This window comes from Triplophysa rosa, linkage group LG4 (genome assembly GCF_024868665.1).
Source record: "Triplophysa rosa linkage group LG4, Trosa_1v2, whole genome shotgun sequence".
Taxonomy (NCBI): Eukaryota; Metazoa; Chordata; class Actinopteri; order Cypriniformes; family Nemacheilidae; genus Triplophysa; species Triplophysa rosa.
This window is the reverse complement of record NC_079893.1, coordinates 30,003,424-30,015,329: the sequence shown is the minus strand read 5'-3', so window position 1 is coordinate 30,015,329 and position 11,906 is coordinate 30,003,424. Positions and strand designations below refer to the sequence as shown.

General features: G+C 36.9%; 2 protein-coding genes across 4 annotated transcripts in view; one reads left to right on the top strand and one right to left on the bottom strand.

Annotated features, from left to right (window-relative positions):
- Nucleotides 1-684: 684 nt before the first annotated feature.
- Nucleotides 685-7,974, bottom strand: LOC130553184 (adhesion G protein-coupled receptor E1-like). Of its 2 annotated transcripts, none has more exons than XM_057331991.1 (14): nucleotides 7,661-7,974; nucleotides 4,786-5,061; nucleotides 4,662-4,687; nucleotides 4,508-4,576; nucleotides 4,242-4,431; nucleotides 3,602-3,718; nucleotides 2,885-3,072; nucleotides 2,552-2,713; nucleotides 2,274-2,480; nucleotides 1,966-2,198; nucleotides 1,758-1,824; nucleotides 1,585-1,676; nucleotides 1,342-1,504; nucleotides 685-1,112 (listed from the first exon to the last, which is right to left on the bottom strand). In XM_057331991.1, the coding sequence occupies exons 1-14, from the start codon at nucleotides 7,683-7,685 to the stop codon at nucleotides 1,026-1,028; spliced, it is 1,902 nt and encodes a 633-aa protein (XP_057187974.1). In that variant the 5' UTR covers nucleotides 7,686-7,974; the 3' UTR covers nucleotides 685-1,025. The 2 variants fall into 2 exon arrangements, with proteins under 2 accessions (XP_057187974.1, XP_057187973.1); XM_057331990.1 differs by having other exon boundaries at nucleotides 685-1,107.
- A 1,323-nt stretch (nucleotides 7,975-9,297) lies between these two features.
- LOC130553221 (CMRF35-like molecule 5) overlaps nucleotides 9,298-11,906 on the top strand; it is a 4,915-nt gene continuing 2,306 nt past the window's right edge. Inside the window, exons 1-6 of one of the 2 annotated variants that reach the window (XM_057332065.1) lie at nucleotides 9,298-9,447; nucleotides 10,483-10,800; nucleotides 10,881-10,976; nucleotides 11,297-11,347; nucleotides 11,622-11,726; nucleotides 11,812-11,858. In XM_057332065.1, coding sequence (XP_057188048.1) covers nucleotides 9,348-9,447; nucleotides 10,483-10,800; nucleotides 10,881-10,976; nucleotides 11,297-11,347; nucleotides 11,622-11,726; nucleotides 11,812-11,858 — 717 coding nt within the window. In that variant the 5' untranslated portion in view covers nucleotides 9,298-9,347. Of the gene's footprint in view, nucleotides 9,448-10,482; nucleotides 10,801-10,877; nucleotides 10,977-11,296; nucleotides 11,348-11,621; nucleotides 11,727-11,811; nucleotides 11,859-11,906 lie in introns of both variants that reach the window. The other variant, XM_057332063.1, reaches the window with a different exon arrangement.

Sequence of the window (11,906 nt, the reverse complement as noted above, 5' to 3'; positions counted from 1 at the left end):
TTTGGTATCTTGGCTCATAACTTGCCTGTGTTCTGATAAAGAAAGACAATAGGACGTGAGGCAAGAAATTTGCCATGTAAATACAGTGGCATATGATTTTTCTCTGTACTGCTGTGTCCCTGCCTATGAAGCGTGACCATGCAAACATCTTTATAATGAAGTTCAAAATAATCCTTTGAACGCAAACAGAAATCACACAGATAATATTTAAATGACTTACTTCAAAGAAATCATTTACATACAGCACCATTTATTGTGTCAAGCTTATTCAATCCTGTACATCAGGCTGTTAAAAATTCCTACACATTCTCTGACTCTAACCATTGTTTGTTTTGTGCACATTTTGACTAAAAATGGAAAAAAATTGACTTGGAAAAAACTCATGTTCTTCTTTAAATCAACAGTGTCATCAGACATAAAGATTTTCTTCATTGACATCAATCAGAAATGTGTCCCTGTTGCCTTATATCATACTGAAACTCATTTAGCATTATGATGAATATTACTGAGGTTACTAACTGTTGATTTAGTTTATAACTTGTTTTGTAAGATCTGTTTCTAACTATTCATTGTCATTTTAAAATGTGAACTGGAAAAAGTGAACTGGAAACTTGTTGACATACACAAACCATTTTTATTGATATATTTTTTTACCATTTAGCCACGCATTATTGTTTTATGGAAATGAAAAGATTTCAAATAAAGCTTAATCTATGTTATTCTGACACGTCTCTGAATAAACCTCTAAAATATTTCACATTTTCAAATGAAATCAGAATTGTAATCCTAGTCCTAATTTTTAACCTGAAAACAGAAATGATTAGATTTACACCAAAAGTACTGACAGCTGTAAAGACGTAACATGTTCATTATAAACATAAATATACAGTAAAAAAAGGAGGATAAAATAGATTGTATAAAAACAAGATTTTACATGCTATGTATTTCACTGTAATGAATAAAGTCACGTTTCTAATAAAGAATAACTTCAGTAAGTGATTGACTATCAGTCTGGTCCTCCAAAATCAGTGCTTTTTGGGGGCGTCTTTGATGGGTTTGGATTTGAGTCCGGGGACGAGAGCGCTCATCCACTTCACATACTGCTGTCTGACCTGAACAAGAATAAGAATAATGAGAAGAAATAATTTATGTTTAACTTCTAAATCTTAAAAACTGCTGCTGACACGAAACTAGATGAGGTGTTTGACGATACATGAACAAGTGTCAAATCCATGTCAGATGTGATTTAATAGTTCACAGACAAATTAGAGACACATTACAGTACTGCATAAACAAATGTGAGAGTTTCTGTTAATCCCAGAGATGTGGTAGATGATTCACCTCATTATTGAGGAGACAGTAGATCAGGAAGATGAAGGTTCCTTGCTGTGAGTTCAGGATCAGGAAGAGAATCTCCATCATCTTACTGTCTTTAGTGAAGAAACCCAGAATCCAGGGACAACCAAGAACCACAAACTGAGCCAGTGTTTTAAAAACCATAATCCTGAAGAGAGAGAAAGACAAATAATACTCATGATTCATGTGTTTCTCTCTTTAAAGTGTTTCAGACACAATGTTTCTTACTTGGTTTGTTTCATCCGTGAAACTTTAGCGTTCAGATTTGTGAGAGTTGAGTTCAGACTGATGATGATTCTGATGAAGAGAATCGAGTTTATCTGCGAAAGTAAAATATCGTAAAGATAACTTTCTTTTCCAGTGGTTAAAATTATTTCCAATTGTCTGAAAGTACAACATACAGCAAGAATGAGGCAAACGGGCCCCAGAAAACTCCAGATGAAGCCTTTCTCCACTTTAATCCAGCATCTGGTTTACAGAAGAAAAACACTGAAATTAATTTTAAAATTTTCTATTTTCTAATTTCTATTTCAGGTGAACACACACATAATTTATTCATTATAATTATTCCCTTTAATCCAAACAACAGACGATCCTTTTCAAACGTACTGGTCACTGCCATAGCCGTCAGGAACCAATCCGACAGACACACCCACTATAACCAGAGCAATCACATATCCAATCACAATCAAGAATCTGCTGCTAAGCACCGCCCTCTGTCTGGAGCTGATCTGTGATAGGTTCTTCACGCAGATGTAGAGCAGCACAGCTTCAATGAACATCCACACAAAGCAGGAGAGAAAGAGAAAGTGAAGAAATCCTGACAGCACACCACACAACACCTGAAGAGAGAATATGAAAACATTCATGTGAAGAGAATTACACATAAAAATATGATCTGGAGTAATAAGTGTCACCTGAAGAGGTCTGATGTGTGTGAGGAAGTGTTGTGTGAGGAAGAACAGAAGATGAGCCGACAGCAGACTGATGCAGAGGTTGATTCGAGCCACATTGTTCACTCCAGGTTTCCATCGACAGAAAGCAAAAGTCAACAGAGCCAAACTATTAAACACCAGACCCACCGACACAGCCACCAAATTCAACACTTCCATCAGATGATCATCCTGAGAGAAAACATGAAATGAAAATCATTCTTCATCTTTGTGTCGTCAGACGGTATAAATGTCACGTGTACCTTTGCTGGTGTGCTGCTGGTTTGCATGATGAGAGCGAATGTTGACAGATGAACACATGAACACACAGTGTAGCTGCTGTTTGTGTCTAAAACACAACAACCATCTACAGTCCACTCAGTCATGTTCCAGTACACACAGAAAGGTCTACCGCTGTCGTGTAACTACATAGAAGAATGAACAAAAGTACATGATTATCAGACACCTCTTAGAAAACACTGCGATGAGATGAAAGAAATGGACAATGCACCGATACGAAACTCATCACATTTTCTTCTGTTTCTGGATTCACTGAACTGCTGGAAACTGAGCTTTGGAGTTTAAGAGTGACTCACACTGATGTGTTTGAAGGTGAAGTTGACTGGTTCGGTGAGCTTGTTTTCTGTGTTGTTGATATAAAAAGTAGCTGAGATGACAGTGGACATCATGGACATTTTAATCATGGAATTTGACGAGTTGAAGAATTCTGGTTTCAGTATTTTGTCCATCGAGGCGAAGCTCATAAAAGTCACACCGGCTGAATCTGCGTCAGAGAACGACAAAATGTGCACCATCAGTTTCACAATAAAAGTCATTAAGCCTCTTTTGCCCCGGGGGGGCCCAACATGGATCCGGGGGGGCCCAACATAGATCCAGGGGGAAACATATTTTGTGGCATTTTATGAAAGAATGTATCATGAATTTTATGCAATCAAACATCAAAAATAAGCCCACCAACCGAAATAATGAATGTTCCAGCATTGTATAACTGAATATGTTTTTGGTTTAATTAAAATGTTATGTCTTTATTGGGGGGTGGGGGGTGCAGAGTGATGCATCCTACACAAAGGGGGCCTTACAATGAAAAGGTTTGAGAACCACTGTTCTATTAGAAAACTAGGTCTCTTATTATGGGATTATAAAGGCACATTCATTCACAAACAAACAAATACTGTGTTGCTGCACATTTGTTCAGATGTTGTCAAATGTCAAAATGTCAAAACAAAAGTCTAAAGTTGAAAAAGTGTCTTTTCAACCAGTGTACATGAGTACATTATATGACTTTTACATACTTGAAGGGATTTTCCTTGAAATATTATAAATATTAATATCCATGCTAGCATTTTCTGTTTTGACGGAAGGGATTTTTCCCGAAGACAGGTCTGGCCCGACCGTAAGAACTCTGACTTCTATAGGAGAGAAAACAGAACAAAGCAGATATAACCTACAGGTACACGGATAAAGGTTTACAGATGCAATACTAAACAAATTCAACAAATCAAGTGGTGACAATGCATTAAAAAAACGCAATAAAACATGTGTTTTGTTTCAAATCGCATCGTTTCAAAATGACAGGTACAAGAAAACCAGCAACAAAGTAGAGCTGTTGCACAATTAATTGCGATTAATCGCATCCAGAATACAAGTTTGTCTATACATAATACATGTCTGTGCACTGTGCATATTTATTTTGTATTTAAGGAAATATGTATGAAATAATAAATGTATGTTTACATTTATATATATAAAAATTAATTTATATTTTTCTGAAATATACTGGATGCGATTAATCGTGATTAATCGTTTGACAGGCATTTGTTTTATATTTTTATGTCTATGTGTTTGTAAATATAAAATATAAAAATGAATATGCACAGTGCCTAAATTAATTAACGCTTGAGAGATGAAACGAAGAAAACACACAAGACAAACCTGTTTTGTCGAGACTGACATTCTTGTAACTGCAGTTGTTTGTCGGCTCCACCAGTACAGACACCATTTTGTCATAGACGTTCAGTAAAGTGTCTCCATATGCCGCCAGATCTTGGCCGCTAATATTGCTGGACATGACAGAAATCCTCATCTGGGCCTGATCAAGCACATTCAGATACTCCGTCGCTATCTAACGAAATTCCAAAGAGAAGAGTTGGTATAACACGCAAAAGAAGCTCAAAAAGTGATCCAAGGCAGCTACTTACTTCGGGAGGTATCGGAGTCGTCATGTCTGAGATCAGGCCAACGATATCCATCAAGCGGTTTACGGGGAACTGCTCAAGGAGAGAACGAAATGCATTCGTGGCTATTCGAATAAGCGTTTTAGAAATGATACAGAAGAAACTCAATCACACTTACGCTCTGGATGTCTTGATCCTTCAGATCTGGAAGGAAAACGCAGCACTTTTCATTAGCATGTCACGTGCAATACAACAGCGTTCTCTTTTAGTATGTAGATGACAGAAGACGGGAGCGTACGCACCGCTCAGGCAGGAACAGGACTGATTCTGGGCTCCACATGCGCAGATATCTAGTGTGCTGTAGTTCGTCCAGTTAAAGGAACCCAACCTACAGGAGCAGCCCACGCTGCGCGGGTCACAGGACTGTACAGAGCACTGGACTGTAAGATTTGATCCGCTGCAGTTGATGTAGTTGGAGACATTGGTGCAGGAGTTGTTCTTCACCGGAGGGCAGTCCCAGTCGCTCGCTTGTAGTGATTTCTGGATCAGTAGATTACTCGTGATGAGGGGCAGCAAGGCTACGGACGGAGTTAAAAATGAAAAGTTTAAAATATGGTAATGTTAATCTCGTTAATCATTGATGGGATAGTTCACCCAAAAATTCATGCGTTTCAAAACCCGACTCTTTTTTTTCTGTGGAACACAACAGAAGATATTTTGAGAAATGTCTCGGTGGTTTTGTGTTCATACAGTGGAAGTCAATGGGGGTCAATGTTGTTTGGTTACCAACGTTCTTCAAAATATCTTCTTTTGTGTTCTACAGAAGAAAGAAAGTCATACAGGTTTAGAATGACAAGAGGATGAATAAACGACGAAGACTTTTTGGGTGAACTGTTCCCTTAAAGGGCGAAAAATAACAATTTTCTCATGAATTACACTTCTTACTCTTTTGTTAAACACAAAGATATTTGGAAAAACGTTAGCAACTGACATTTCTGGGTCATCATTGACTACCATAGTAGGAAAAATCACAATGGTAGTCAATGGTGCCCCAGAACATTTTGCTTTTCTTAAATTACTCAAAATATCTTATTTTGTGTTAAACAGAGCAAAAAAAGATATATATTTTTTCCTACTATGGTAGTCGATGATGCCCCAGAAATGAACATTCTTCCAAATATCTTCTATTGTGTTCAGCGGAACAAAGACATGTATACAGGTTTGGAACAACTTGAGGGTGAGTCAACGATGACAGAATTTTCATTTTTGGGTGCACTGTCCCTTTCAATCATTTTTGCCACTGACCTAACACTGATATATAGCACGTTTCAATTCAGTCAAAGTTTTTCAACACACAGACAATAACTTCATCTAGATCTATTCTATTCTCTTTTCTTTAATGCAGTCGAACTGTACAGTGATGTTGAGGACGAGCCGGAAATGTCTTTCTATGGCGACGCCGGTCACTGTGCGGAAGTTATTTGAAAGTCATCTAGTAAAGGCAAAAATCAATGTAACTGTTTATGCACCAGTCAAATATGAACTCACAAATACAAATTCTGTCAACATTCACCCTCGTGTCCTTTCAAACCTGTATGACGTTCTTTCTTCTGCAGAACACAAAAGAAGATATTTTGAAGAATGTTGGTATACAAACAACTTTGACCTCCATTGACTTCCAATGCATGAACACAAAACCACCGAGACAAAATATCTCCTTCTGGGATCCACAGAAGAAAGTGTCATATACAGGTTTTCAACCAAATGGTGAATAAAAGACGTTTTTCGCTTGGATGACTTGATCACAGCAATCCAAGTTTACAATGGTTACATGAAGGCAAATTAAACAGTTTTATTCAAATCATATTGCGACAGTCAGACAAAATGCTTTACATATATTCAAAATAGTGACCGAGCATTCTCTGAATTTTCTTGTTCACGGATCTCTAATTTAAATCACTACATAGCTGCAAAATTGAGTTTTGTAAAGGTTTGCAGTCAGTCCAAGCATTGCAAATGATCACAAACAGTTTAAATAATCCATCTGAAAAGATTTAAAAAGCTTATAAAAATAAGCAAAGCTCTTTGGCAGGCCGTGATGACTATATTTATGACCATATTTTTTTTACTACACGTAAAATAATTTCATAAACAATTCAGCATCTTTTTACAACTTTGCCTCACCCAAGAATGGAAATTCTGTCATCATTTCCTCACCTTCGAGTTGTTCCAAATCTGTAAAAAAAATCTTTGTACTGATGAACGCAGAGAAAGATATTTGGAAGAATGCTTATAACCAAACAAATTTTGCCCCCCATTGACTCCCATAGTAGGAAAAATTACTTTATATATTTTTTTGTTCTGTTGAACACAAAAGAAGATATTTTGAAGAATGTAGGACAGCAAACAGTTCTGGGGCACCATTAACTACCATTGTTTTTTTCCTACTATGGGAGTCAATGGGGGGCAGATATTCTTCCGAATATATTTCTCTGTGTTCATCAGAACAAAGACATGTATAGTATATAGTATAGTAAGGTGAGTAAATGATGACAGAATTTTCATTCTTGGGTGAAGTATCCCTTTAAGAGTCACAAACTCTCTTCATTCCTTCACTTTTTGACCATTCATTGGCCAAAAAAGGAAATTAAATAACATTTAAGATGAGTTTGACCAATAGTATTTATTTTTTAAACATCTCAATAAATATTGTGATAATATCGTCATTCTGATTTTTTGCCAACAGTGTAGGAAAAAAGTCTAATATCAACTAATGAATTGCAGGCAAAGAAATGTATACATATAATCACAAATACATTTTTAATCACACTGTGACCATGAGCCCACATTTTTCAGCTTAGATTCTTTATTGGTGCCCATTCTGTTGAATCTGGTGATGTGTTATACGAGGTTTCGATATATGAAAGAAATCTTTTAACTTTTAAGCATGGCATAGCATGGTAAGTTTGTACATTTGAATCGTTTGAAAGTTATAAGCAGAAGTGCATAAATAAATAATAAATATGTTTCAAAAATATTTATGTATAAAAAGTGTATTCTGCATTACATATCTAGCAATCATTATTTGTATTCATTCTATTGAGACCAACGTTACATTACTTTTTGCAAATGTTTTTTTCATATACTGTATTTTGTACAGTATGCGCCAATACTTACCTGTTAAAGAAAAGATGATATGCATTAGGACCGGCAGAGTTGATAATCCTCAAAAGAAAGCCGAATACCTTGTGACAACAACCGACTCACAAACCGAATGTGTAAAGACTCTTCACAGGAGCTGATAAAGGTCTGCATCAGACCTCAAATACGATGAACAGACCTCGCAACATATAAATACAATATAAACACGTGGCTTAATGCTCTCAGCCATCATTTACATAGACGTTCTGATCATTTCATGCTCATGTCAAAGGCTTGTGTCACATGCCAGGACTTTTTTTGAGAAAAATATAAAGCCTTAAGTAAAAAGCTGTCAAAATAACGTCCTATAGGACGAGCATTGTGAGAACAGTTAAACACGTTTACAGTGACTATAAAATGATGTGTTACATCCTCACTGTTTTGCTTTTATGTCTGATAAGGACTCATGTGGCCAATTGTGTTCGCAGGAAGATCACTTCCTGTATTACAGTATGATGCAAATGTTTCAAGGAATTCTTTCATCAATTATTCACCCTCATGTAATTCAAAAGCTGTATAACTTTTTTCTTTTACAGAACATAAGAAGATATGAAAGGGAGAGATCAACTTCTGAATTAAAATAAGCTGAAGTCCTTTTTATAACTTTTTGCATGCATGTTTGAGCTCACGTCGTGCAAACAAAGGTAGAAGATCAACAGGATTCGTTTTTATTTTAAAGCAGCGATCTGTAACTTTTTTTATTAAAAATAAAAATCAATTTGACACAAAAACGGATTCACAAATGGTTCAAATGACACAGTCATTTGACCTCAACCCACCCAAAGATAAGCATGCACAGCAACCTGCAATTTTACGTTTCCAACAGAGGTGGTGCTAGAGAGGTAAAAGTTATGGATTGCAGCCTTAGCATTTTCAATAACTCTTTGGTATTTTTGAGTTCTTACATTTATATTGGATCTCAAATGTAACATTTGGATGATTGTTCAAATAACCTCGCTGTACTTTGCTGTCACTCAAACTCCTCCAGCCAATCAGATTCAAGACCCTCTCCTCTGCTCCACCCTCTTACTTCCAGTTAGAGTCTGACTTTACCAACCTTTAAAACCACAACACTGCTACGACAGAAACTCATATGCAAATGATCCTTTACTGTGTAAACATGAATGTGCTAGAAAAAAACACAATTGGAAGTAACACATATCAATAGGCTTTTAAAATGTTGTGTTATGTGTTATTATATTTTATATTATGTGTTGATATTTCCTCTTTTTTAAATACCCTTTAGGACCCAAATGCAAATAATATCCAAACAAAATCCAAATCCCACAATGCATTGCCATTCTGTGCAGTTATAGGGCCATTCTCTCATTTCTTCACTCTTTCCTTTATGAAATTCGTTATTTTCTCAATACGTCAGTTTCGTGCTCATCGGTGCTCTGACCACGTCACAAATGTACGGAGACTACATCACTGATCTAAGATCAGCCTCCGCTCAGTTCCGATTCATTCTCAACACTTACAACAAGAAGCACAAGCACTGACCTCAGAAACGTGTGAAAACAGAAGTGTCCACACACACACAAAAAGGGGAAGCAAGTACTTTTTATGAGGTTTCTGGCTGTAGAAAAAAACTCAAAACTTAGGCAAGCAGTTTAACGTCGAGTTCCTCAATATGACACAGTGATGTGATGCCTCGGAGCGAATGACAGCTCTTAATGCTGCTCGGAGTCACTCATACAAACAGGTTTATTCATCAAAAATGAAGTTCTTCTGTGCTGTGTGCAGCTGGATGTGTCTGTCAGGTCAGTTTCGTCTGTATTAATGACTCAGTACAGTGTGATGGAATAAGATGGCACAATGTTATGAGCTATATGAACGCCCTTTAGAAAAAACTAAACCATAATCTGCTGACAGGTTGTATGAGTACTATAAAGTGCAGGAAACTTTCCGGGCAACATCAGCCAAAAGCTTCATCATAGGTCCTACTTTGCTCGTGTCAATAAATGTTCATTGCTTTTAGTCAAAATGATACAAAATTCATAACGTGACTTAATGCCTCATAACTAAAACTAAATCATTTCCTTTGTTACTTAATATACTTAATTTTGCTTAATATAAATGCTAGTCTACATGTCATATATGTTACATGTATGTTGTATGCAAAACGCTGAAAAAACATTCTGTGTTTAAAACTGTGAAGTCACTTGAGTGTCACAACTGTGATAGTGTTAAAACGGTCAACGAGAAACGCAATTATTGTTTCCCTACACTTTTAATTGCATTAAAAGGATCAAAACAAACATTTCACACGTAATGTTTATTTAATGATCGTAAAAATAGATTTAAAGAAAAAAATAGATTTAAAGGAACAGTCACCAAAAAATGATTAATTCTGTCTTCATTATAGTCACCCTGAAGTTGTTCCAAAACTGTTCAAATCATTGTTCTGTTGAATACAAAAGAAGATATTTTGAAGAATGTGAGAAACTAAACAATTCTGGGGCACCACTGACTACCATAATATAGTTATTTTCCCTACTATGGAACTCTATAGTGCCCCAGATCGGTTTGGTTACAAACGTTCTTCCAAATATCTTTCATCAAAACAAAGACATTTATACAGATGTGGAACAACTTGAAGGTGAGTAAATGATGACATTTTTCGGTGGCTGTTCCTTTAAGAGCACTATGTCACTAGACAGCCGTCATGTTACTATTCACGACTGTGCTCTGATCGGCATCAAAACGATCAAATGTTGTCGAAAAAATGAACAACACTGAAATGTCATCATAATGTGTGTATGGGAGGTAATATGTGGTTTTACATGATTCAACAGGATTTGGAATTTCAGCTACTGATTGGGCGGACATATATGTAAAGGGACGTGAAGGAGAGCAGGTCACAGTTACATGTATTCATGACTGGGCTTCAACCAACAGAAAGTATTTCTGCAGAGGTCAATGTAAAGACAGAGATGTTCTAGTATCATCTGATCGGTCATCTAACGGAAGGTTTAGTCTTAAGGATTTTGGAAATGGTAAGTTCACAGTGACCATCACTGATCTAAAGAAGACAGACTCTGGGATTTACTGGTGTGGAGTGGACAGAGTTGGTGCAGACACGTATGGGAAGGTCAATCTGAGAGTATCTAAAGGTAAAAATGACACAACGTTTAGAGTATATTTTCTATCAAATAAAATACTGTTTGACTTATTAATAACACACAAACAGCAGCAGACACACACACGACTCTGAGGACTCCTCGAACCTCCACGAGTACATCATTCACTCCAGCACCTGATGACATCACAAACTCAGTTTCATTGAAAGGTAACACAAAGCCTGTTGAAGTACTGTTAAAGGAACAGATTGTCTCATCATTTGCTCACCCTCCTCTTGTAACAAACCTGTATACGTTTCTTTGTTGTATAAACACAAATTCAGATATTTCAAGGAAAGTTTGTAACTAGGACGTTTTGGGTCACCATTGACTCCCATAGTAGGACAAAAGAATACTATGTGAGTTAGCGCTGACCAAAAAGGCGTAGGGTGAGCAAACGAGGACAACATTTTCATTACGGGGCGAACTATTCCTCTAAATGTGTCTTTAGGTCTCCTGTGCTGACGTTGTTCCCTTTTCATATTTAAAGGTCCAGTTTTACCACACACTCCAGAGGACCAAACGTTTTTTGATAAAGCAGGTGAGTTTTTGTGTCTTCCTCTGTCCACTTTGCAGGATTCTTCAAACAGCATTCATGTCGATTACAACAGAAAACAATCAATGGAAGTACCGGGCAAGCCAGCAACCAATAACGCAAACACTTTCAATAGAAAAGCTGAGGGATCGGCAATTACAAGTCAAGAACCATCCAAATCAATCTAGTCCATCACACATGTGAGCACGTCACCTGTGATCCAGAACGTCACGTGACACACGTGTCATCAGTCACATCTGCTCTCTCTACATGTGTTCAGGTCATCTGATGTACACTGCTGTGGGTCTGACTGTGATGCTGGTTATACTTGGAGTGATTCTCTATGTGTATAAAAAGAAGAAAAGGAAGTCACACAGTTCCAGTGGTGAGTGCACATACAGACTTTATACTGTGCATGTACTGTAAATACATAATATTAATTAACTAATGACGTGTTTCTGATCTTACAGGTAGAACTGCAGCTGATGATGAAAGACGCACCACAATAACCACAGAGGTGAGAGAGAGAGAGAGAGAGAGAGAGAGAGAGAGAGAGAGAGAGAAA

Coding starts and splice junctions, on each gene's coding strand:
- LOC130553184 (XM_057331990.1), bottom strand. CDS start 7,685: ATGCATATCATCTTTTCTTTAACAG. Junction 4,577..4,661: donor AGGATCAAGACATCCAGAGC/GTAAGTGTGATT, acceptor CTCCTTGAGCAG/TTCCCCGTAAACCGCTTGAT. Junction 1,677..1,757: donor CCGTTTGCCTCATTCTTGCT/GTATGTTGTACT, acceptor TTACTTTCGCAG/ATAAACTCGATTCTCTTCAT.